This window comes from Colletotrichum chrysophilum (genome assembly GCF_026319265.1).
Source record: "Colletotrichum chrysophilum strain AFK26 chromosome Unknown scaffold_102, whole genome shotgun sequence".
Taxonomy (NCBI): domain Eukaryota; kingdom Fungi; phylum Ascomycota; class Sordariomycetes; order Glomerellales; family Glomerellaceae; genus Colletotrichum; species Colletotrichum chrysophilum.
Window position 1 is genome coordinate 65,404 of NW_026517389.1, and position 19,350 is coordinate 84,753.

The window sequence follows — 19,350 nt, forward strand, 5'->3', positions numbered from 1 at the left end:
GCGTTTGTCTCCACTAACTTCATCCACTGTTTTCTGCGTTATCCTCGATGCCTTTGTACGTCTTCGGCTGTCTTTGTCACTGTTCTTGGTGTTGCTGCTTTTCCTTGCGCGAGCCTATCTCCATGAAGTCAGCACAGGTTTTGGAATGGGGACGACCGGCGCCATTTGGGGAGAGATTTGGAGCATACGTAATGTAGAGACGTAGGCTCAGGCCTCGAGGGAGGTCTGCATGTCTTCCTGCTTCGCTTTCGCCTCCTCAATAAGCTCCTCAACGGGTCCGTCCTCGATGGAGTATTTGATCCGTCTGTACTCGACCCTCTTCACATGTCCGGTCGAGTCCAGATCAAATACCAAGACACTGGTGTACTTTCTTACCTCTTTGCAGATATCTTTGTAGAAGAATCGCTCGATGCGGCAGGTGATTCTTCCTCGGTCAACAATGACCCAGGAGGGGACTGTAATAGCAGACCATCCTCCTCTCCTTTGATTCGAATAATCATTCTGGTGACTGGCGAGGACCTCTGCCGTGCCCTTAAATATGCCTCCGGGCACCTGTGTATTCGTTATTCGGATGACGTTGTTGGCGTACCAACTCGCGATTTCGTCGGGGCGTCCGATGTCAAGGCTCTGGAAGTAGGCGCGAACTCTCTGATCCAGTGTCTTTCGAATACCATAATCTCGGGAGCCGCCTGACATTTCTTCCAGAAGGCGGCGGAAGCTCTCTTCGTCACCAGGAGCTGTCATTTTGGCATCGATCTTTGGATTGGATGTGGTGTGGTGGTGGTTGTGGTTGGCGAAAGGCTGCAGTGAATTTCCTTGAATTGGGAGCGTGAAGGACGGAGCGACACCATCAGGCAGGAGTAGGAGCAATTGTGGGGCTCATAGGCCAAGGTGAGCTCGAGGTGAATAAAATCTGGCAGGGTAAATAGCAGGAAGCGATGCGCCTCGAGGAGGATATCTGCCAGTTAGGCCGTGGTGCTTTGCCGATTGGACCTACAGTAGGCTTCTCCTCCGCATGTCAATCTTCATCCCATCTACTCAAATTCACTGTCCTCCAGGGTGAGATGCCCGCCGTTGGAATGCCTTCGCCTGGCGTCTATAAAGTCTGAACTCCCTCTTCTTCAATCCTTCAAGTTCTCTCACCAAACATCTCAACTTGCAACAACTTTCCCATTCAGAACACATCTCGCAAAGCACACTATCCATTCGTCTGGCACGAAAGGCTTCCCAAACAAACTCATCGCGAAGATGTCACAGCAAGAGCACCAGATGTCGGCCACCGACATCCGGAAGTCAGTCAGAGACTTGGTCACTCTCAGGGGTGGCGCGAACATCTCCATTGCAACCCAAGATTCCAATTTCCGACAGGAGGCTTACAAACACACACTCAACTACCTCTTCGACTGGGCCGACTATCACCCCAATGGCTTCACGGAGTGGTACGTCGAGAACATCGACATGCTGCGCCATACGGAGGGATACGCGCGGCCCGAGGGCAGCCTCACCGGTCACAAGGGCATTGCGGTGGCCTTTCAGAAATTGGATCGCCTGCACCGAACGGCCGTGCCCATCATCATCCTCATCGACCGCGGCCGCATCACCTGTCACGTCGAAGTTTTCCTGCGCTCCAAGGACAGTCTCGGATTCACAAAGACCACGTACGTCTTCATTCTCGATCTCGACAGCAGCTGCAGGTTCCGGCGCGTCGAGCAACGCATCATTCGAGAGACGAAATTCCACATGGACGAGCTTGACAAGATGTTGGAGGATTCGAAGAGCAGGCGCATCTACCAATCCTTCTGAGCACGCAACTAACGTGGCAGGACCATGCGTTCAGGAGCAATTGAAACGGAGGATAGGTGCATTTTGCAAGGACATGGGCGGGAGGATTTGATATCATGACAGGGTGAAAAATAGCACTTTGGTCAGGCAGGAAGCTTGGGACTTGAGCAAGACAACCGTTCATGTACTCAGACATCATTCATCAAGAACACTCACTGTGTTTTCAAAACAAAAGGAGATTGCAAAATCACCTTCCCATGAAAAGATTCAGGACTACAACTGCTGCTTCTAATTGCCTAGCACTCTTTGCAGGGTAACTTCAAGCTCACAAAACATTTTCTTTTCCATACGTTATCTTAACTGTGAAAATCTTTTCGGAATTGCTGAAAATGTCTCTTTCCAGATTAGGTCTTACCAATGTTGAAGGGTCTCCGTTGTGAACAACGTAGCAACTGAGTAATCCATAATTGACTATCATGGACAAGGAGGTCGTTCCTTGCAGCTTCCTCGTCCTCCACCAGAAGACCAGACTTAAATCTGGAACTCTGAGTAGTCGCCCTCGGAACACCTATGAGATGGGTTCAATTGGCGGTACTTCTTCGCTCCGATATCTCTGTGTTCCATACGGATTATCTTGTTGTCATCGTCGAGGCTGATGATCCAGGCAATAATTTGCTCGGTACGGACGTTTTCGGCAGGGATGTCCTGGCTCATCTCAACGATGGACGTGACGTATCCTTGGTCTACAATCATGTAGTCGACCTCAAAATAAACGGGTCCGCTGGCTTGCATCTCGGTGAAATGGGTAACGACTTCTTTGGCGCCATGGCATATGCCGCCCAAACGAAGCGGGACCTGGACGAATTCGACATCGTCCGCGAGCCAGGCCTGAACTGTAGACCACCGGCTCCAGCTGATGGCGCTGATGAACTCTCGCATAGCGGTCTCGTGGATGCTTTGCATGGCGATATCGTAGGAGCGGCTGGAGACTTCCTTCTCGAGGCGATCGAAGTCCTCGCGGGACGCGGGCTCGGGAGGCTCGGGACTGCTATTGTTTGCATCCCGCGAGCGGGGTGCAAAGACGGGGATGTAGCTTGCCGTGGTTCCCAGGCTTTCGCTCGAGGGTGTTCCGGGTGTGTCCATGGTTTCTATGACGAGTTAGGATTTCAGTCGTGGAATTTTCAGAGGGGAGGATGTCTTACCTGAGGAAGTGGTTGAATCCGTATCCGTGTATTTACGGCGCGTTATGGGTCTTTCGAGACTTGAGAGCGTGATTCCGTCTTTTTCGATTCCTTTTACCATTACCGAGTCAGTCTTGTTGTTTTGGGGATGGAGACTAGGTGGTGGCTTGCGACAAAACTTTTGGGGGGGAAAGCGCGGGGAGAGGGTGGCGCGAATCCACCGCTTTGGGTGCTTGAGAACTTTGTCGGACGACGCCATTCTACCAATCATAGCAGATAGATGCCAAATATGGCCAGCGAGTCGAAGCATCTCACGTGGAGTTGATCCAACTGCGCACCTGGAAGGCATGTCTGGAACTCTGTCTCAGGCGGCAAAGCTTTTCAATTTTCTGTGGGTAAGACCTCACGTATACAACATCTGGCCCTGGGAGTGAGGAGTTTCAGTAGACAGATAAATGAGGCTATTTACGCGCATTTGCTCATGGAAAAGGTGTCTCTGAATTCATGATAGCTATCTAGCTCCATGACTGCCTAGTATCCCCACTGATGATGCCCTCCGGATATTATGTGTGTCTGCCCAGCGTTGTTGTCCACGTAGTGGGCAGTCTTCAGAGCAGTGATGGTGGTGTCGAAGACGAAGTCAACATCGACGGTGATGAGCACGGAACGTGGTGAGAACGAAGACGACAAGAACGAAAGGCGAAATAGGCAGCAGATGTTTTCGCTCAAATCTGGCAACATATTAGAAGTGCTTTTCTGGCAAGACGCAATATGCGTCAACAGTGAAACCTACCTTGCTCTGGTTCCTTAGTCCTCCCGATCAAGACAAGCAGTCAACGGTAATGGCGTCCTCCTCGGCCTCTTCGACGAGAGCATCGAATCGCTTTATTCCTCCCTTGTGCTCCTTTGCTTCGCGGGTGGTAGCGCGGGACTCGTAACGCTCGATGCGGTTGCCTTTGTCCAAATCCATGATGATAACGCCGTGGTACTCATTGAAGATCTCGGGGTTCTCGTCATCGAAAATGAAGGTGACGACATGGCAAGTGACGTGGCCTCTGTCCACAACAACTATGTTCTGGACGGTTTGCGCCCTCTCCTCGCCCCAGCTCTCAATCCATTTCTTTAACATAGCCGCTCCAATATATATTTCACCAAGTCCTTTAAGGGCTTCGATGGCGGTTGGGTTGTCGCTGAAGAAGCTCATGGCGACATCGACGTCGATTTTGGTGCCACTGGTCGCGCGGAAGAATTGACGCACCATTTGCTCGATAGCTGGGCGCATAGCACGGTCGTGAGACGAACCAGCCAGTTCTGCGACGTATACATCGAAGTCTGCGCGGTCGTACTCGTTCTCAGTCGACATGATGGTTGCGATGGCGGATGCGACGATGACAGAACAATTTAAACCCCTTTGGCAGGAGTCAGAAGGATGGGGGCGAAGGAAAAGGCAAGAGCGGCCATCGGTTAGGGCGAGGCAAAAGGTGAGATGCTGTTGTGGAGACGGCAGGTAGGTTGAACACGAACAGCGTGCGAGCGAGTTTTTTCGATTTTTTCACCTATATGCTAACAGAAGAATTTTCAATGGAGTATCAACATTATTCGTCGGACTCGACCACATAATACTCGCTCCTTCTCGTTTTCCGCACCAAATATTCGAAATCCTCCACGGTCCCCCTTTGTCTTATCTCCTGCCGAGTCGTAGTCCGGAACTCGACACGCTTGAATTTGTACTCGTCGTCCAGGTCGATAATAGCCACCTCGTGCATTTCTCCAAACAGCGTGTCTGCCTCGACGAGATCCAGCGTCGCGTCGTCATCTCTTTCGTCGATCTCGATCCACAAGTTGGTCAGGAAGCAAGTTACCCGCCCTCGGTCCACGAGCACCAAGGTAGGCACCGTGACGCGCCGCATGCCGTCGGTCTTCTCTCTGATCCGCTCGATCACCAGGTCAACGTCTTTGTCGATGATTTGGTTTGGAAATCTGAAGCCAAAGATGACTCGGGCGTCATCGTTGAAGTAGCTCTTGACGCTCGCCCAGCGTTTCTCGTTGATGTCGTCGAAGGAGGTGCTGATTTTGTTTTCGATCTCGTATCGCAGGGGGCGGTCGCGTGAGTCGCCGGTCAGTTCATCCGCGAAGACTTGGAACCGTGTGTGTTGGTTTCTTGAGCTCATGGTGCGCTTGGGGGCAGGAGGAAGCTGCGATTTGCGTTTGTGGTTGATTGGTGTGTCTCAAGGAAGATGTGCTTGAGTCTGTTACAGTACAACGAAACTGGGCGAAGGAGAAATGCCTCTGTTCCGAGGTTCGCAGCTGAGTTTACAGAGACCTAAGTCGTAACGGAGATGGTGCACGGGAGAGAACAGGTTTTCAGGGCGGACTTGCTCCAGGGTCAAGCCGTCAAGGATGTCCTCAAGGGTTGTGATAGTTCCTTCCACTTGAAAATCCACCCGGGTGGCAGGTTATCAAGTATAATGGACAGACGTTTGCAGGGTATTTCCGTATAAGCCAGCCCCTCTCCGTATGCCATTTCTGTTCTTTTTGAGGCAGTGTACCCAATCCCATGCAATTCATAACAGGTTCCTTCCAGTCCGGCCTCAGATGGCAATCCATCATACATCCCCTTGAATACGAACCTTGAGCTTCTCACTCTGCAATGCAAGAGCGTCGACGCTGGCTTCTCCAAGGTGCTCCATTCCCAACTGGCGCCATTCCACACGCTTGACCTTCATCTCCGCGTTGAGGTCAAACACGACCACCTCGCGTACCTTGAGAACATCGCCGAATACAACCGCCGGCCAGCCCACAAAGGGCGCTTCAACAGGCTCCTCGACGAACGTTTCGCCGTCGTCCTTGTCGTCCTTGTCGTCCTTGCCCAGCCACCTGTAATACGTCTCGGTATACGCGGTTATTCGGCCGCGGTCGGCGATAGTAAGGACAGGCACAACGACGATGTCGGTTTGCTCCTGGAGGTTGGCAAAGTGCTGAATAACCTCGTCGTGGCCCTTGAGGATCTCGCCGTCGAGTGTGGTATCTAGACCCAACACCATTGTAACGTCGTGGGCGTACCACTGGGTAACGCGGTCGTAGTCCTCGTGCATGAGGAGACCAATGATGTGGTCCCGGGCCGTCTCCTCGAGGGCGCGGCGCAGAGCAATGTCACGAGATTCCCCGGAGAGCTCGGCAAGAATTCGATGGACTTGCTCCATAGTGGGACGAAGGTCAAGGCTCTGGTCCAGGTAATGTCAGCAAGTATTAGGGTGAAAATTGGATGGGAACAAGCTCACATTTCTTTCGATTGAAGCAAGTTGAAAGCAAGTCTAGTGGGCAAAGACAAGCTGCTTCTGGTTGATGCCAGAGTCTTTGTACTTGTTTGTTGGTGAGAAGCTCAACCTGAAAGAGATTCAGGCAAGAAGGCGGAAGGAAAATTTGAAGGAGGGAGCATTGTTCCCGCTCCTTCCTTGTTTTGAAGATAAAGCGTCTTGTCGTGCGTGTCGGTCAAACTCGACAGAGGACAGGCAGCCGGACAGCTCACTCTACTCAACACGACAACGCGGAGAACGAGGAGGAAAGTTGCATGTTACGCAATCAAGTCAGTCTGTAGCTTCAGTACTCTTCTTCCTTAGATTTTGCGAGATCTACTTTCTTGATCCGTCGTCTCAATCATCATTATTCTTTCTACTGTTGTCGTCTGTCGAAGCGACTGAGTGGACGGAGGAAAAATAAAACAATCCGACTTTTGAGACCAAAAAAAGAGAATGGTCCAACAGTGGCGCTATCGAGGATCGAACGATTCGTGCCATGAGTAGCCGCGGAACGTCAACGCAGGTCGCTAGTCATCGCACAACCACCCCTCGACCATCTGGCCGGATGCTTGTTGGTGATAGACTCAGAAACGGACGTTGCCCATGAGGGTAGGTACCGCAGCTTCACCTTCTGTGGTGGGGCCTAAGGCAGCAACCATCTATCAAGTTGGCTGCCTGCTGGGTAAGGTAGCCTTATTGACTCCAGCCCATGAGCTGAAAAGATGTACGCGAAAGATGCGGTCTCCTTCGAATACATATGGCCGAATCTTCATGCTCGGGTAATTATCGTGAGAATCCTCCAAGACAAGACCACGTTCAGCGCCCGGAGCTCAACCCCACATTCCCCCGCGTGGCGACGATCGGCACGGGACCGAATCTCCCCATCCGGACCAACCTTACCAAGAGCGGTATAGCAAACATGCCCGGCAAAAGAGGAGACACAAACATAGAGTTCACCCCGGCAGGATGGGAACCTCACAGACCCCAACCCGGGCGGCGAGAAATGACGTTTTCGGACACAACGCTCGATCCTCCCGTTGTCTTTTTTGGCGTTTATTTAAGCCTCGTCTAGAGTTTTGCGTACGTCTACGGACCGGGCGCTGCGCCGACAAGGTTTCAGGCATTTTTCAACTACATCTCCGTCCTCCCTTGCGCCACTGAACACCGCCCTGGGCAGCAAAGGAGAAATCCCACAGTACCAGACACGATGCCGAACCAGATGCCTACGAAGCAGTGGTACAAGGACGACTACCTCATCTCCACCGATCGCTCGCTCCTCCAGCTGGATGCCATCAATGACGCCTTCGACTCGGAGTTGCTGTGGTGGGCGAAGCGCGTGGATGAGGGCGTGTTGCGGCGGATGATTGATAACTCGCTGTGTCTAGGCGTGTACAAGCTTCCCCATTCCACCTCCCAGATTGCAGGTTCGTCACTCTGTTATTGTCCTCTGAATGAATGCTCACATCGCGCAGGGAAGAAGGGGCCTGAGCTGGTTGGCCTCGCGAGGGTCGTCACGGATTACGTGAGCTTGGCGTATCTGTCCGATGTGTACGTGCTGCAGGCGCACCAGGGCAAGGGCCTCGCGCCGTGGTTGATGGAGTGCTTAAACGAGGTCCTGAACGAGTGGCCCGACCTACGGCGATTCCTCCTCTTGACGTCGTCGCCGCAGGCGAGCAAGTTGTATGAGAAGACGCTGGGGACGACGGAATGGGGGGCGTCACATGACGGGAAGCTGTATCTGCTGGAGAAGCGCGGGCCCGCGATGCCGGATGGGCCGTCGGATGGGGACGACTATTGAGACCGTCGGAGTGGTCTTGTCGCGGTTTTATGGCTTATACCTTGACGGAGGTCTTGCCGTAGGCTCCGCCGGCGGCCTTTCTCAATTCGATGGCACGCTTGTAAGGGGGTGCGGTAGGAGGCTGGACAGGGTCGAGAGAAACGTGGTCTTCAGGCAGTTGGTAGGAAGCATCAGAGTCGAATGCTGAAAGGTCGCCGCATGCGATGAAGGGTGCAATCCATCTGATGTGCTTCTCGTGGTCAGTGGTCTCGTCCGTCTCGTCGTAGGCTTCGACCTCGACAATTTCGCCTTCGCCCTTGGTCGCGGAAGCGGTGGGGGCAGTATCCCAGGTGCCAGTGATAGGGTTCTGCATGAGCGCATCAGCGACAACGGGAAGTTGGGCCGTTCTCTCCTCAACCATCTTAGGCAACTCGTGGCCCACGCCGAGCGGGTTCTCCAGGCTAGCTTGGAAGCCGGCGGGGGGCTGGAAGTTGATGCAGACGATGAAGGCCTCGACACTGCTCGCGCGGGAGGACCTGGGCTTCGCCACGATGACTGTCTCGAAGAAGACCTTTAGCTGCGCGTAGAGGAGGTCGACGTTGCGGCCGCGGAAGATCTTGGCGACGAACTTGCCGCCGGGCTTCAGCACGCAGAGGGCGAGGTTGAGCGCGGCGAAGAGGAGTTGGGACTGCACGTAGATGTCGAGGTCGTGGAGGCCAGTGACGTCAGGGGCACCGTCGCTGATGACGAGGTCGACGGGGCTGGAGGCCTGCTTGCTCTTGGTCGTGGCGTCGTAGTCGGAGTCCAAAGCCTTCAGGAGCAGGGGAACGGTGGCAGGGTGAGTGATGTCTGCACGCAGGGTGATGATGCCAGGCAGAGGGCTGATGGGCTGGAGATCGATCGATACAATCTTGACGTCTTTCCTGGGTTGGGGCTCTTGAGCTTCGGTCTCGGCTTTCTCAGGTGCCTCGGACTCAAGGGCAGAGGGGAAGACACCGAGCATCTCCTGGCGGAACTTGGCCTCGCGATCCTGCCATGCCGAACGGCCGAACTTCTCGCCCTTGATAAGGACACGAGACAGGACCTGGGACCAACTACCAGGGGCGGCGCACAGGTCAACGACTCTCGTCACATTGGCGAACAGGTCAAACTCTACGAACGCATCAGCACGGGAACTTCATGCATGGCGGGGTAAAGTGAGTCACCTTCATCGAGCTGCAGCAGCTTGAATGCACTGCGTGCACGCCAGCCTTGCTCCTTGGCAAGACGGTAGTAAGCATCGCGCTTGTCCTTGGAAGATTTACCCATGGTGACTAGGTGTTGGTGTTGACGTGGCTGATGTACGATCTGGTGGGGGATGCTTCAATCGGCAAGACACAGCGAGATGGAGGGGTAGATTTTTGGAGGGGTCCAGTTCCAGCGGCAAAAAATTTGCTGCAGCGGTGACGGCGGCCGTAGGGCTGAATTAAGCTGTGGTCGGTGCGTAGTGCAGCTCCACACCGGGGACCTTCTCGGGCGAAGTATGTTCCGGGTCCGCTAAAATTTTCTGGCAGAAGCACTGAGCTCTGGCGGCAGTTGCTCGGCGCGAATGCTGCTGGAAATTTGCTGCAGAATTTCCGCGGGGCATTTTCAGTCCGAACACCCATCACGAGGACAACAACCACCACAACCGCTGCCGCCATGGACCAACTCAAGAAGCAGAAGAGAAAGCATCAGCCTTCCAATGCCAGTCAGGCACCCCAGAAGCGCCAAAAGTCCGGCATCGTCAAAACCGCGCCCAAGAAGCGCAGTGTCGCCGTCAGCAAGCTGCCATGGAAGAAGGTCGACGTGCCCGAGATGTTCGACGATGCGGAGGGTTTCTACGGCTTGGAGGTGATTGAGGGCGTTGACATCGTCAAGAAGGGCGACCAGGTCGAGTTTGTGAGTATTTGTCCCCCTTGGAAGCAATCCCAACCATGGCTGACCACCCCAAAGGTGACTGCTCTTCCCACCGCCGACGAGATGGACCAAGACGAGTTCGAAGGCTTCAGCGACTCTGAGCCTGCCCCTGCGCCGGCCGCCGAGAAGGAGGAAGTACAAAAGGAGACAAAGAAAGCCAAGAAAGAGAAGGCCAAGAAGGAGCAAAAAGCAAAGGATAGCAAGAAACCTGCCGACTCAACAGACGAGCCCGCCGCCGAACCGAACGCCGATGCCCCCGAAGGCGCAAAGAAGAAGGAGAAGAAGCAAAAGCAGAAGAAGACACAGCCGAAGCCTGAGGACGCCAAGCTTGAGAGCAACGTGTTCACCGCCCTCGAGGCCGCAGAGGAAGCCGAAGAAGACCTTGACATGAGCCAATGGATCGACCTCGGTCTCTCCCCGGCCATCGTGTCCGCCATCGCGAAGCTCAAATTTACAAAGCCGTCAAACATCCAAAAATCCTCCATACCCGAGATCCTCGCCGGCCACGACGTCATCGGAAAGGCGTCCACTGGTTCCGGTAAGACGCTCGCGTTCTCGATTCCCATCGTCGAGGACTGGATCGAGAAATTTGACGCCAAGGACGGCGAGAAGGACACCGAGCACGCCCCTACCGCCCTAATTCTCTCCCCGACGAGAGAACTCGCGCACCAGATTACGAACCACATCAAGAACCTCTGCGCAGGCCTCACCAACGCCCCCTTCGTCTGCTCCGTCACTGGTGGTCTCTCCGTCTTTAAGCAGCAGCGCCAGCTCGCCAAGGCCGATATCGTCATTGGTACACCCGGCCGTCTCTGGGAGGTCATTAGTTCCAGCACAGAACTGTTGTCCGGCTTCAAGAAGATCCGCTACCTCGTGGTCGACGAGGCCGACAGGCTGCTCAGCGAAGGCCACTTCAAGGAAGCAGGCGAGATCCTTGACGCACTCGACCGCGAGGCCCTCGACGAGGACGAAGACAAACAAAATCTCACACCGCGCCAGACCCTCGTCTTCTCCGCCACCTTTCACAAGGGCCTGCAACAAAAGCTCGCAGGCAAGGGCAAATGGGGCTTGATGTCGGAGGAGGAATCGATGGAGTACCTCCTCAAACGCCTCAACTTCCGCGAAGAAAAGCCCAAGCTCATCGACGTCAACCCCGTTGCGCAAATGGCCGCCGGCCTCAAGGAAGGCCTCATCGAGTGCGGCGCCATGGAGAAGGACCTCTACCTCTACACCGTCCTGCTCCTCAACCCGAACCGCCGCACCCTCGTCTTCACAAACTCCATCTCCGCCGTCCGCCGCCTCACGCCCTTCCTCCAGAACCTCAACCTCAACGCGCTAGCTCTCCACTCGCAAATGCCGCAAAAGGCTCGTCTTCGCTCCGTCGAGCGCTTCACAGCCACGAAGGAGGGCACGACGTCCGTCCTCATCGCCACCGACGTCGCCGCACGCGGTCTCGACATTCCCTGCATCGACCAAGTCGTGCACTACCACGTTCCCCGCGCAGCAGACATGTACGTCCACCGCTCCGGACGTACGGCGCGCGCAGAGCGTACAGGTCTGAGCATCATCCTCTGCGGGCCGGAGGAAGTCGTGCCGACGCGCCGCCTAGCCGCCAAGGTGCACGCCGAGCAGGCGAGCAAGAAGAAGTACCTCATGCGCACGATCGACATCGACCGGCGCGTCGCTTCCAAGCTCAAGCCGCGCGTGGACCTGGCCAAGAAGCTGGCGGACGCGACGCTGGCCAAGGAGAAGGGCAACAAGGAGGACGACTGGGCGCGCGCGGCGGCGGAGGAGCTGGGCGTCGAGTACGACTCGGAGGAGCTCGAGAAGGCGGGCTCCTGGGGCGGCCGCGGCAGCCAGCGGAAGAAGAAGCTCAAGGAGAACCAGGGGCTGACCAAGGCGGAGATGGGGGCCATGAGGGCGCAGCTGAGGGAGCTGTTGGCCAAGAGGGTGAATGCGGGCGTGAGCGAGAAGTATCTGACGGCGGGTGGTGTGGATGTGGATGAGCTGTTGAGGGGTGGAGGCGGGGATTTCCTGGGCAAGGTTGATGGGCTTGATATCGAGGACTTTTAGATAATGGATGAATGGAACTCTGGGATCATCTGATGCACATTTTTGACGTTGCCAACGCCGGCAGCTCCAAGGCATGTCGCCACTCGCGATCACGGGCACGATTTTATCGAAGCATCATTGTATTCATTCGGTCTGGGTCCATATCCTTCCTAACCTTCCACACCAATTTTAGTTGACCATCTCTGACCTAGACCAAGCCCTTTCCTCGGGCGGAAACATTGCAAACAAAACCTGTGCCTACCATCGGCGAAAAGCAAGAAAAAAGTCATCAAAACTAAACAAACGTCGCAAACCAATCTTAGTGTCGTAATCCAACATCATCCCCTCGCTCGTGTACCCTATTTGTATTTGCATAGGAACATGCCAGTATTATCGCCAATGTCGAAGTCCTTTGCCACGTCGAAATCTATTCCGTTAGGGCCAAAGAGATCTGGGCCGTGGGCATCCGGGCTGTGAGCCTCTTGGCTATCGCCTTCATCGTTGGCATTTGGGCCATTGATATTGCTGTACCAGTTCATGTTGAACTCTGACTCTTCGTGCGAGTCTTCTTCTTGCATCTCCTGATCGGAGTCTTCGTCTTCCGTGTCGTTGCTGCCCGGAGGCAGGTAATCCGCGTCGGGGTGCTTTCCAAACTCTGGGTCGCCCTCCTTGGGGAACGGGTCGGTGAAGGGCTTCGGGGAGCGTGATTGGAAGGTTGGACGAACGGTGTATGCTCCTCCGGCCGCAAGCTCTCGCAGTCGGTGGAGGTATGCCCCGGCGTCCTCTTGCGGTACAGCTCTCTTGGGCGGGGGGTGGCGGGGAGTCGCAGGCGCTTGGTTGGAAGCCTGCGCGACGGGATCTGATCGAACCCACGGTTCGCGGTCGGGGGTAAGGGACTCTTTGTCCATGAAATTGCGGTCGGCCACGCGGCGGCGGGCGGTCTTGATATTTCTGTCCTTCGGGACGGGCTCGGGCTCGGGTTCTTCGTGGTTGACATTTTTCTTGATGAAGTTCATTAGCCGTTCGAGAAACGCGAGGGGCAGATCGTTGTCGTCCAGGAACTTCCTCACGCATTCTTCGGGAGTCTCGTCGGCATGGTAGACCATGAGGAGGGGCGGTTCGCCGTCTTCGATTTCGACGTCGAGATTCCACTGCGTTGGTCTTTTGACTGGCGCCTTCCGCGCGGTCTTGGGTCGATCAGGATTGCTGGTGACCGGCTGCTTGCGAGCAGTCTTGGGGCGCGCGGACTCGGTGGCAGTAGTCTGCGGCTCGCTGGGCTCCTCTACCCCTTCCATAGGCTGATCCGTCTTGATGGACGGGGACCCCGGTTCCTAGCTGGGGCCCTTCGGGGCTTCGCCGTTGGGGAGCTTCTTGGGAGCCTTTTGCGCATGACGAGGGTGGCGGACCTTCTTGTTCCCGAATTTCGGAGTAGGAGGTGTTGGCGGTGGCGGGGCAGGCTCCTGAGTGATTCGGCGACGAGGCTTCGCAATCTTTCTTTCCGGAAAAGCTGCGAAGAGTGGGTTGGGCTGCGTCTCTTCGGTCTCTTGCTTTGCGGGTGTTTGGCCCCGAGGCTGCGCGATCTTTCGGTCTGGAGGAGGTGCAAGATTCTGGAAGAACGAGGTGGGCTGCGTCTCTGCGGTCGCTTGCCCAGTGGATGTGTTAATGGGGACGTTGAGGGTGAACGCGGAACTTTGGAGCATCTTCTTGCACGCCTCTTCTCTCCTCAGGGTTTCCGTCTCGATCATCTTCTTCCACTTCTTTTGCTCCTCCTCTTCCTTCATTGCATCCAGCTCGCGGTCCACTTCCTTCTCGAATTCTTCGCCAAAGAGGTCTGCCATCGTTTCGTTCTGCGGCTCAGCATTCTCCATGGACACATCCCCAGTGGCGTCCGGCGCGGGAGAGGGCGCGGGAGAGGGCGCAGGTCCTTGGGCGGGAGATGATCCAAACAGAGAACCGAAAGATGACTTTCTGGCCGATGACGCTTGAGCTGTCGCGGCCTCACCACCAGGGGTGGTAGCGACTAATCCTGGAATAGCATTGTTTGCGGGAACGATCCAGTTCTTGGGCGGCTCCGAGTGTTCCTGGGCAGTCGTGTTGCTGCTCGAAGCGTTGGGGGTGGCAGGGCCTGGAAGAGCAATCGTCGCGGGAACAGCCCATTTGTTAGCTGGTTTCGATGGGTTCTGGCCGGTATTGCTGCTGCTTGAGCCCGTCTTAGAGGCCGCATCGCCAGCTGTCTTGCCTCTCAGGTGCCGGTTCTCAGCTCGGAGTCTGTCACAATCCCGTTGGGTTCTCGCCATGTGCCCCTCTAGCTTCTTGCGCTCCTTCATGAAGTTCGCCTCCTTCATGGTCTTGGCATGCAAGAGACGCTCCATCTCATCGTACTGCGTGGTGTGACTCTTGATCATCTCGGCCATCTTCTTGTTCATTTCCGACGAGTCGTGTCCGCCGTTCTGCAGTTGTCTCTTCTCCTCGTTGAGCTTGTCATTGGCGGCTTGGTAACCCTTTCGCAATCTCTCTCGCTCGTTATCAAACTCCTCTCTCTCGTTGGCGAGGGCTTTTTGCCGCTCTTCAAGCTCTTCCTCGAGCTGCTGCATCTGCTGCTGTACCAGTTGCTCCACTTGTTGTTGTACCTGCTGTTGTACCTGCTGTTGTACTTGCTGTTGCACTTGCTCTGCCATGGCCTGCCTCTCTTGGACAATCGCCTGTTGCTGTTGGGTAATCTCTTGCTGGTGTTGGGTAATTTGTTGGTGATCGGCAGTATTCTGGGCCTCCTGCTGGTGCAACGTTTGAGTCCACTGCGCAAGCTGCTGTTCGCGGCCCTCCACATCTGCGAGGGACTGGTTCTGAGTGGCCGATTTGCCCAGCTGGTCCGCCTGAGCCTGCACTTCTGCCTGTATTTGAAGAACTTCCTGCTCACGCTGGGCGATTTCTTGCTTCTTGTTGTTGAAGTCTTGCTCCGCAGATGCGGTGGACTTCTCGAGCTTCTCTCGGTCTTGCTGGACCTGGCGCTTCTCATTCTCAATAGCTTCCCGATCTTGTTGGACCTGGCGCTTCTCAGTCTCAATCGCTTCCCGGTCTTGAGTGAGGTCGTTGCCAAGCTTGGCGTTCTTCTGCTTTTCCTGCGACAAAGCCGTTGACAACCGTTGGACTTGCTGGTTGATGTCGGTACCGACGTTGGTGCGGGCCTTCTTCAGTTCCTCAAGCTCCTGGTTCTTCGTTGCAAGCTCCTGACTCTTCTTGTCGTACGAGTTTCGGATTTTTGCGACCTTGCTATCATCATATGCGGCTTGTTCCTTGAGTCTATTTATCTCTGCGTCCTTGGCGGCAATTGTTTGCTGTGCGTTGTTCTCGCGAGCCGCAAGCGTCTTCTTTTGCTCATCGACCGCCTGCAACTTGTCAAATAAATCCTTCTCGGTGATCGACTTGTCTTTGTGCCAACCGTCATATTCCACGCGTATCTCATTCTTCTCTTTTTCAAATTCCTCCCTGTCAACTCGAAGTTGGTCTTGTAGAAGATCTTTCTCATGGTTCATCCTCGTTGCGTACTCGTCCTCCTTGCGCTTTGCCAGTGTGGCCTCGACCTTGTTCGGGGTTTCGGGCTCGTGGATGACATCGAGAAGCTCCGCAGGGATGTTCAGAGGTTTGATGATATTCCGCAGGTTTTTGTTCGTTTCTCTAAGCAGTCTGTTGCTTGCTGCCATGTTGTCGTTTTCGGCTTTTTGGTCCTTGCCGACCATTCCCTCAAGCTTCTCAACCTCCTTCTTCAAGGACTCGACCTTCTTTGCTTGCTTTTCGTGACTCTTCTTCCACATTTCAGCTTCTGACCAATGCTCGCTAGCCTTGAGACCAAGCCTCCTGGCCTCGTCTCTGAGCTTATTCTGCAAATCGCGCACTTGACCTTCGTAATCGGCGATGAGCTTGGTGTTCCACTCGTGGAGGTCTTGTCTATCCTCAATTTGCTTCTCCAAAGCCTTGATCTGGTTGTCCTTGTCCTGAAGCTGGTCTTTGATCGTCTGGATGGCCTTCGACTCGGGCTTGTATTGTTCGAGTTGTTCCTGTTGTTCGACAACCTTTCTCTCTAAATCCAGAATGGTCTTCTGGACCTTCCAAGACTGAACTTTGTTATGGACCTTCTCCTGTAGTTTCTCGATCTCTGCGAATAGCGCTTCCTCACGCGTGTCCCACTCGTTCCTCTCGTTGGTTTGAAGCGACACCAGCACGCCGTTGCGATCGCACTGTTGGTCCAATTTTGCTTCCAAGGCCTTACAGTTCGATTCCCACTTCTCGCTTCTGCTTTTCCACTGGTTCCTTTCGGTCCTCGTGTCGCGGTAATTTTCTGTCAACTCATCGATGCGCTTCTTGTAATAAGTGCGGTCGCTTTCATCCAGAATATCGACGGGCTTCTTGCCGCAAAGGGCGCGAAAGGTGTCCTGGATGACGATGGAGAAGGCGCAAAGTTTGCCGAAAACTGTGTGGTGATCCGTGATAGTGACGAGACCCGAGACCAAAGCTTTCTGTATCTTAAACAAGCCATCGAGAAGTTGCTGAGAAAGAGGAATGATGGCGAGTATGCTGTAGTTGTACGCTGTCTGTTGGATATTGGCGGCTGTCTCGGGCGAACAGGACAGGGACGGGGTGAGGCGACGGAGAACGGGGTTCAGAACTTGAACAAAGAAGAAGGCTAGGGAAGGGATGATGTGCAAAAGCAGAAATATCATGAGGATCTCCCAGAAGTACTTGACGACGAGGTGTGAGAGGAAGTCGTAGGCGTACGGAATAGCTGTGACGAGCCACATGACCACGGAGAGGGCGAGGAAGCCCTTGGTGACCAGAGGCCATGGGTCGGGAAGCTTTCCCTCGTCCATTTTGGACGCTTCTCGGGGTGATCTGAATGTGTTCAGGCGATAGGTAATTGATAAAAGTGAGGTGGTTGATGATGGGGTGGTAAAATTCGTGTGTGAAGTGTAGAAAGTGAAAATGGGAAGAATCCGTGAAGAGTTGGGATTTCTGGAGAGTGCAAGAAGTTGAGACTGTTTTCTTTTTCTTGGATGGGATGGGAAGGGCAGGTGGGTGGTGGGAGGGAGGCGAGGCAGGTCAAGGCAGGTCGAAGTCGAGTGGGAAGGCGCGTGTGCCTGGGATCCGGAGGGCGCGCCTGCCACGTTAGGGGAAGTGCGAAGGCAGCGGGAGGAAGAGTGCAACGGGAAATATTTACCAGTGTTTTCCCAGCTTGCTATACAAGAGATACAGTGGTATTGAAGTTTAAAAAATGCTCTGGTCTTCGAAAGGGTTCTGATTTGGGTCGAAAAGGGGAATTTGTCGCCGTCTCGAAGAAGTGAGGCTGAGTCCGGACTCCAGGGCCGGATATCTTCAGATGCACAAGTCTGCAGGGATTTCAAGTGTCGATTGACGATTATAGCCGTCTCCATTAGCATTTTCAATCCTACCTGGGAATCTACGTAGTTATATGGGGCGATGGCGGAGGCCAACAATGGCACCTATCGCAACCAAAGGTAGCCAGCATCAGGAACCAACGCCTTTCAAGGAGGTCCATTGTTGATTTTCAACAGCCGTGGAATATAAAGAAGACTGCATTGCTTCTTTCTTTCACTTGAAAACTTTAACAATGGGATTGTTCAGGGTAGCGGGTGCGAACCGCAAGTACCTAGCATCCTCTGGGCTTCGGCATTGCAAGCCCCAGGGCCTCTTCGGGAGGCTTTGGAGCAGCTTGGGGCTGTATTTGCACACCATCTGCGCTATTTGCAGGACCTCAATACTGGGAGACACCTCAATGGAAACTAAGGAGCTAGCAGGCGGAAGGCACAGGCAGCTCCGCTTCAAACTTCAAAGCGATCAAAGAACACTTGCGAGCTCACGTCAAAGGCTGCCCATGTTGTTTGAGAGAGTTGCAGGAGACCCACTTCTTTCGCCCAAAATGAAAGTGTTGTTTGCTGCGCATACGGGGTGCCCTGTGTTGTCTCGGTGACAGATTGCGATCTGGTGATGATGAGGTGAAGTCGCAGCTGACCGAACCTTGACCGAGCGTTGACCGACCCCCACCGAGATAATTGTGGAAGCTGACCGGTCGAGAGCCTGGGTCTCTGCGCCACAATCCCCTCGACCCCAGAATCCGCAGTGCCGGTGGAAGAACGGACGGGACGGGACGCACAACCGTACGAACTGCACCCTGATGAGGCCCGTCGAGGCCCGTCAACCTTAAACATCTGGATTGCCTTCGGTATTCGACGCCTATTGGTCGAATATACGATTGACAGAGTTATGATTTCAAGGCGCCAGATTATCAGATGTTAAATCTTCACGTGTAGCTTTATCGATTTTACGGCCTTCCACAAGTTCAGGGCTGATCAGGCAACAGTTTCCGCGTTGGTACTCGAAAACTACATAACATTTTCCTCGAAACCCAAGCGTTTGAGTATTAGAACTTTTGGTATCCGTACAGACAGAAACATCAATCATTTTCCTCGAGGCTGAAGACCCTGAAAACGAGCAGTTGAAATTACCAGTGGTAGCTGCAGACCAGTTCGGATATGTGTGGTTTGTGTTTACACTTGACGAATGCGGAACGCCTTGTCGCTGCAGTAGACTTGTTCGAGACCCCGCCCGTTGCGTCATTGAACCTACTATCTACGGACTGCAAAGTCTCAAGGTTTTTGAATTTTCTTCTCTTTCCCCGAATTGACAACATCGCCGGTCACGACGTGAACAGCTGAAATTTCTTAAAGCCTCGAGATCTCCCTCAATCACTGGATTCCCAATTAGTTGATCAGACAGCGGTGTCTTCAACAGCAGCCCTCCTCACCAAGCATCTCTACCAGAATTTTTGTTCCCATCTCGAAAATGGCCACTCTCCAGACACCCTTCCTGAAGCAAGCGGTTTCGGCGATCACGACGGCCAAACCTCTTGATGTAGCCGGGGGCTGCTTTTCCCCTGATAACATCCAAACAACTGGGGAAGTTCTCGATGCCTCAATTAACGAGACCCAACATCAATATCAAGAAAGCCGAAGATCCAACGATTCCATCAGCAGCGAATCTAGCGACTCCACCTCCATCAGATCCGCCAGATCCATCACCAGCGAGTCTTCCCTCGAATCGTCTGACACTATCACCGAGCCCAGCGTAAATAACATAACCTCCTCCGAGGAGACAACGCAAGATACCTTTCCTGTAACGCAAGATTCTTCGGGAAACACATCCAGGAAGGGGTCCCGGTCCAGCAGCTGTGACCCCAAAGCCAAAATTCGCCGGCAGGAGCGCCTAGAGCTCAAACAACTAGAGCTCAAAGAACAAGATCTCGATGAAA

General features: G+C 54.2%; 10 protein-coding genes across 10 annotated transcripts; 3 read left to right on the forward strand and 7 right to left on the reverse strand.

The window, feature by feature from the left end:
- Positions 1 to 207: 207 nt before the first annotated feature.
- Positions 208 to 744, reverse strand: COL26b_009991 (uncharacterized protein; the record flags this gene model as incomplete). Its single annotated transcript, XM_053182705.1, has 1 exon — positions 208 to 744. One exon carries the CDS (start codon positions 742 to 744, stop codon positions 208 to 210), a length of 537 nt encoding a protein of 178 aa, XP_053033339.1.
- A 504-nt stretch (positions 745 to 1,248) lies between these two features.
- Positions 1,249 to 1,803, forward strand: COL26b_009992 (uncharacterized protein; the record flags this gene model as incomplete). Its single annotated transcript, XM_053182706.1, has 1 exon — positions 1,249 to 1,803. One exon carries the CDS (start codon positions 1,249 to 1,251, stop codon positions 1,801 to 1,803), a length of 555 nt encoding a protein of 184 aa, XP_053033340.1.
- A 510-nt stretch (positions 1,804 to 2,313) lies between these two features.
- On the reverse strand, positions 2,314 to 2,925 carry COL26b_009993 (uncharacterized protein; the record flags this gene model as incomplete). Its single annotated transcript, XM_053182707.1, has 1 exon — positions 2,314 to 2,925. The coding sequence occupies one exon, from the start codon at positions 2,923 to 2,925 to the stop codon at positions 2,314 to 2,316; it is 612 nt and encodes a 203-aa protein (XP_053033341.1).
- Positions 2,926 to 3,783: 858 nt separating this feature from the next.
- COL26b_009994 (uncharacterized protein) lies at positions 3,784 to 4,326 on the reverse strand (the record flags this gene model as incomplete). The annotated part of the gene is made up of 1 exon (XM_053182708.1): positions 3,784 to 4,326. One exon carries the CDS (start codon positions 4,324 to 4,326, stop codon positions 3,784 to 3,786), a length of 543 nt encoding a protein of 180 aa, XP_053033342.1.
- Positions 4,327 to 4,558: 232 nt separating this feature from the next.
- On the reverse strand, positions 4,559 to 6,166 carry COL26b_009995 (uncharacterized protein; the record flags this gene model as incomplete). Its single annotated transcript, XM_053182709.1, has 2 exons — positions 4,559 to 5,158; positions 5,594 to 6,166. 2 exons carry the CDS (start codon positions 6,164 to 6,166, stop codon positions 4,559 to 4,561), a joined length of 1,173 nt encoding a protein of 390 aa, XP_053033343.1.
- A 1,303-nt stretch (positions 6,167 to 7,469) lies between these two features.
- On the forward strand, positions 7,470 to 8,060 carry COL26b_009996 (uncharacterized protein; the record flags this gene model as incomplete). The annotated part of the gene is made up of 2 exons (XM_053182710.1): positions 7,470 to 7,686; positions 7,735 to 8,060. 2 exons carry the CDS (start codon positions 7,470 to 7,472, stop codon positions 8,058 to 8,060), a joined length of 543 nt encoding a protein of 180 aa, XP_053033344.1.
- A 34-nt stretch (positions 8,061 to 8,094) lies between these two features.
- COL26b_009997 (uncharacterized protein) lies at positions 8,095 to 9,347 on the reverse strand (the record flags this gene model as incomplete). The annotated part of the gene is made up of 2 exons (XM_053182711.1): positions 8,095 to 9,191; positions 9,245 to 9,347. 2 exons carry the CDS (start codon positions 9,345 to 9,347, stop codon positions 8,095 to 8,097), a joined length of 1,200 nt encoding a protein of 399 aa, XP_053033345.1.
- Positions 9,348 to 9,719: 372 nt separating this feature from the next.
- Positions 9,720 to 12,050, forward strand: COL26b_009998 (uncharacterized protein; the record flags this gene model as incomplete). Its single annotated transcript, XM_053182712.1, has 2 exons — positions 9,720 to 9,959; positions 10,014 to 12,050. 2 exons carry the CDS (start codon positions 9,720 to 9,722, stop codon positions 12,048 to 12,050), a joined length of 2,277 nt encoding a protein of 758 aa, XP_053033346.1.
- A 338-nt stretch (positions 12,051 to 12,388) lies between these two features.
- COL26b_009999 (uncharacterized protein) lies at positions 12,389 to 13,324 on the reverse strand (the record flags this gene model as incomplete). The annotated part of the gene is made up of 1 exon (XM_053182713.1): positions 12,389 to 13,324. The coding sequence occupies one exon, from the start codon at positions 13,322 to 13,324 to the stop codon at positions 12,389 to 12,391; it is 936 nt and encodes a 311-aa protein (XP_053033347.1).
- A 36-nt stretch (positions 13,325 to 13,360) lies between these two features.
- On the reverse strand, positions 13,361 to 16,894 carry COL26b_010000 (uncharacterized protein; the record flags this gene model as incomplete). The annotated part of the gene is made up of 1 exon (XM_053182714.1): positions 13,361 to 16,894. One exon carries the CDS (start codon positions 16,892 to 16,894, stop codon positions 13,361 to 13,363), a length of 3,534 nt encoding a protein of 1,177 aa, XP_053033348.1.
- Positions 16,895 to 19,350: the final 2,456 nt, after the last annotated feature.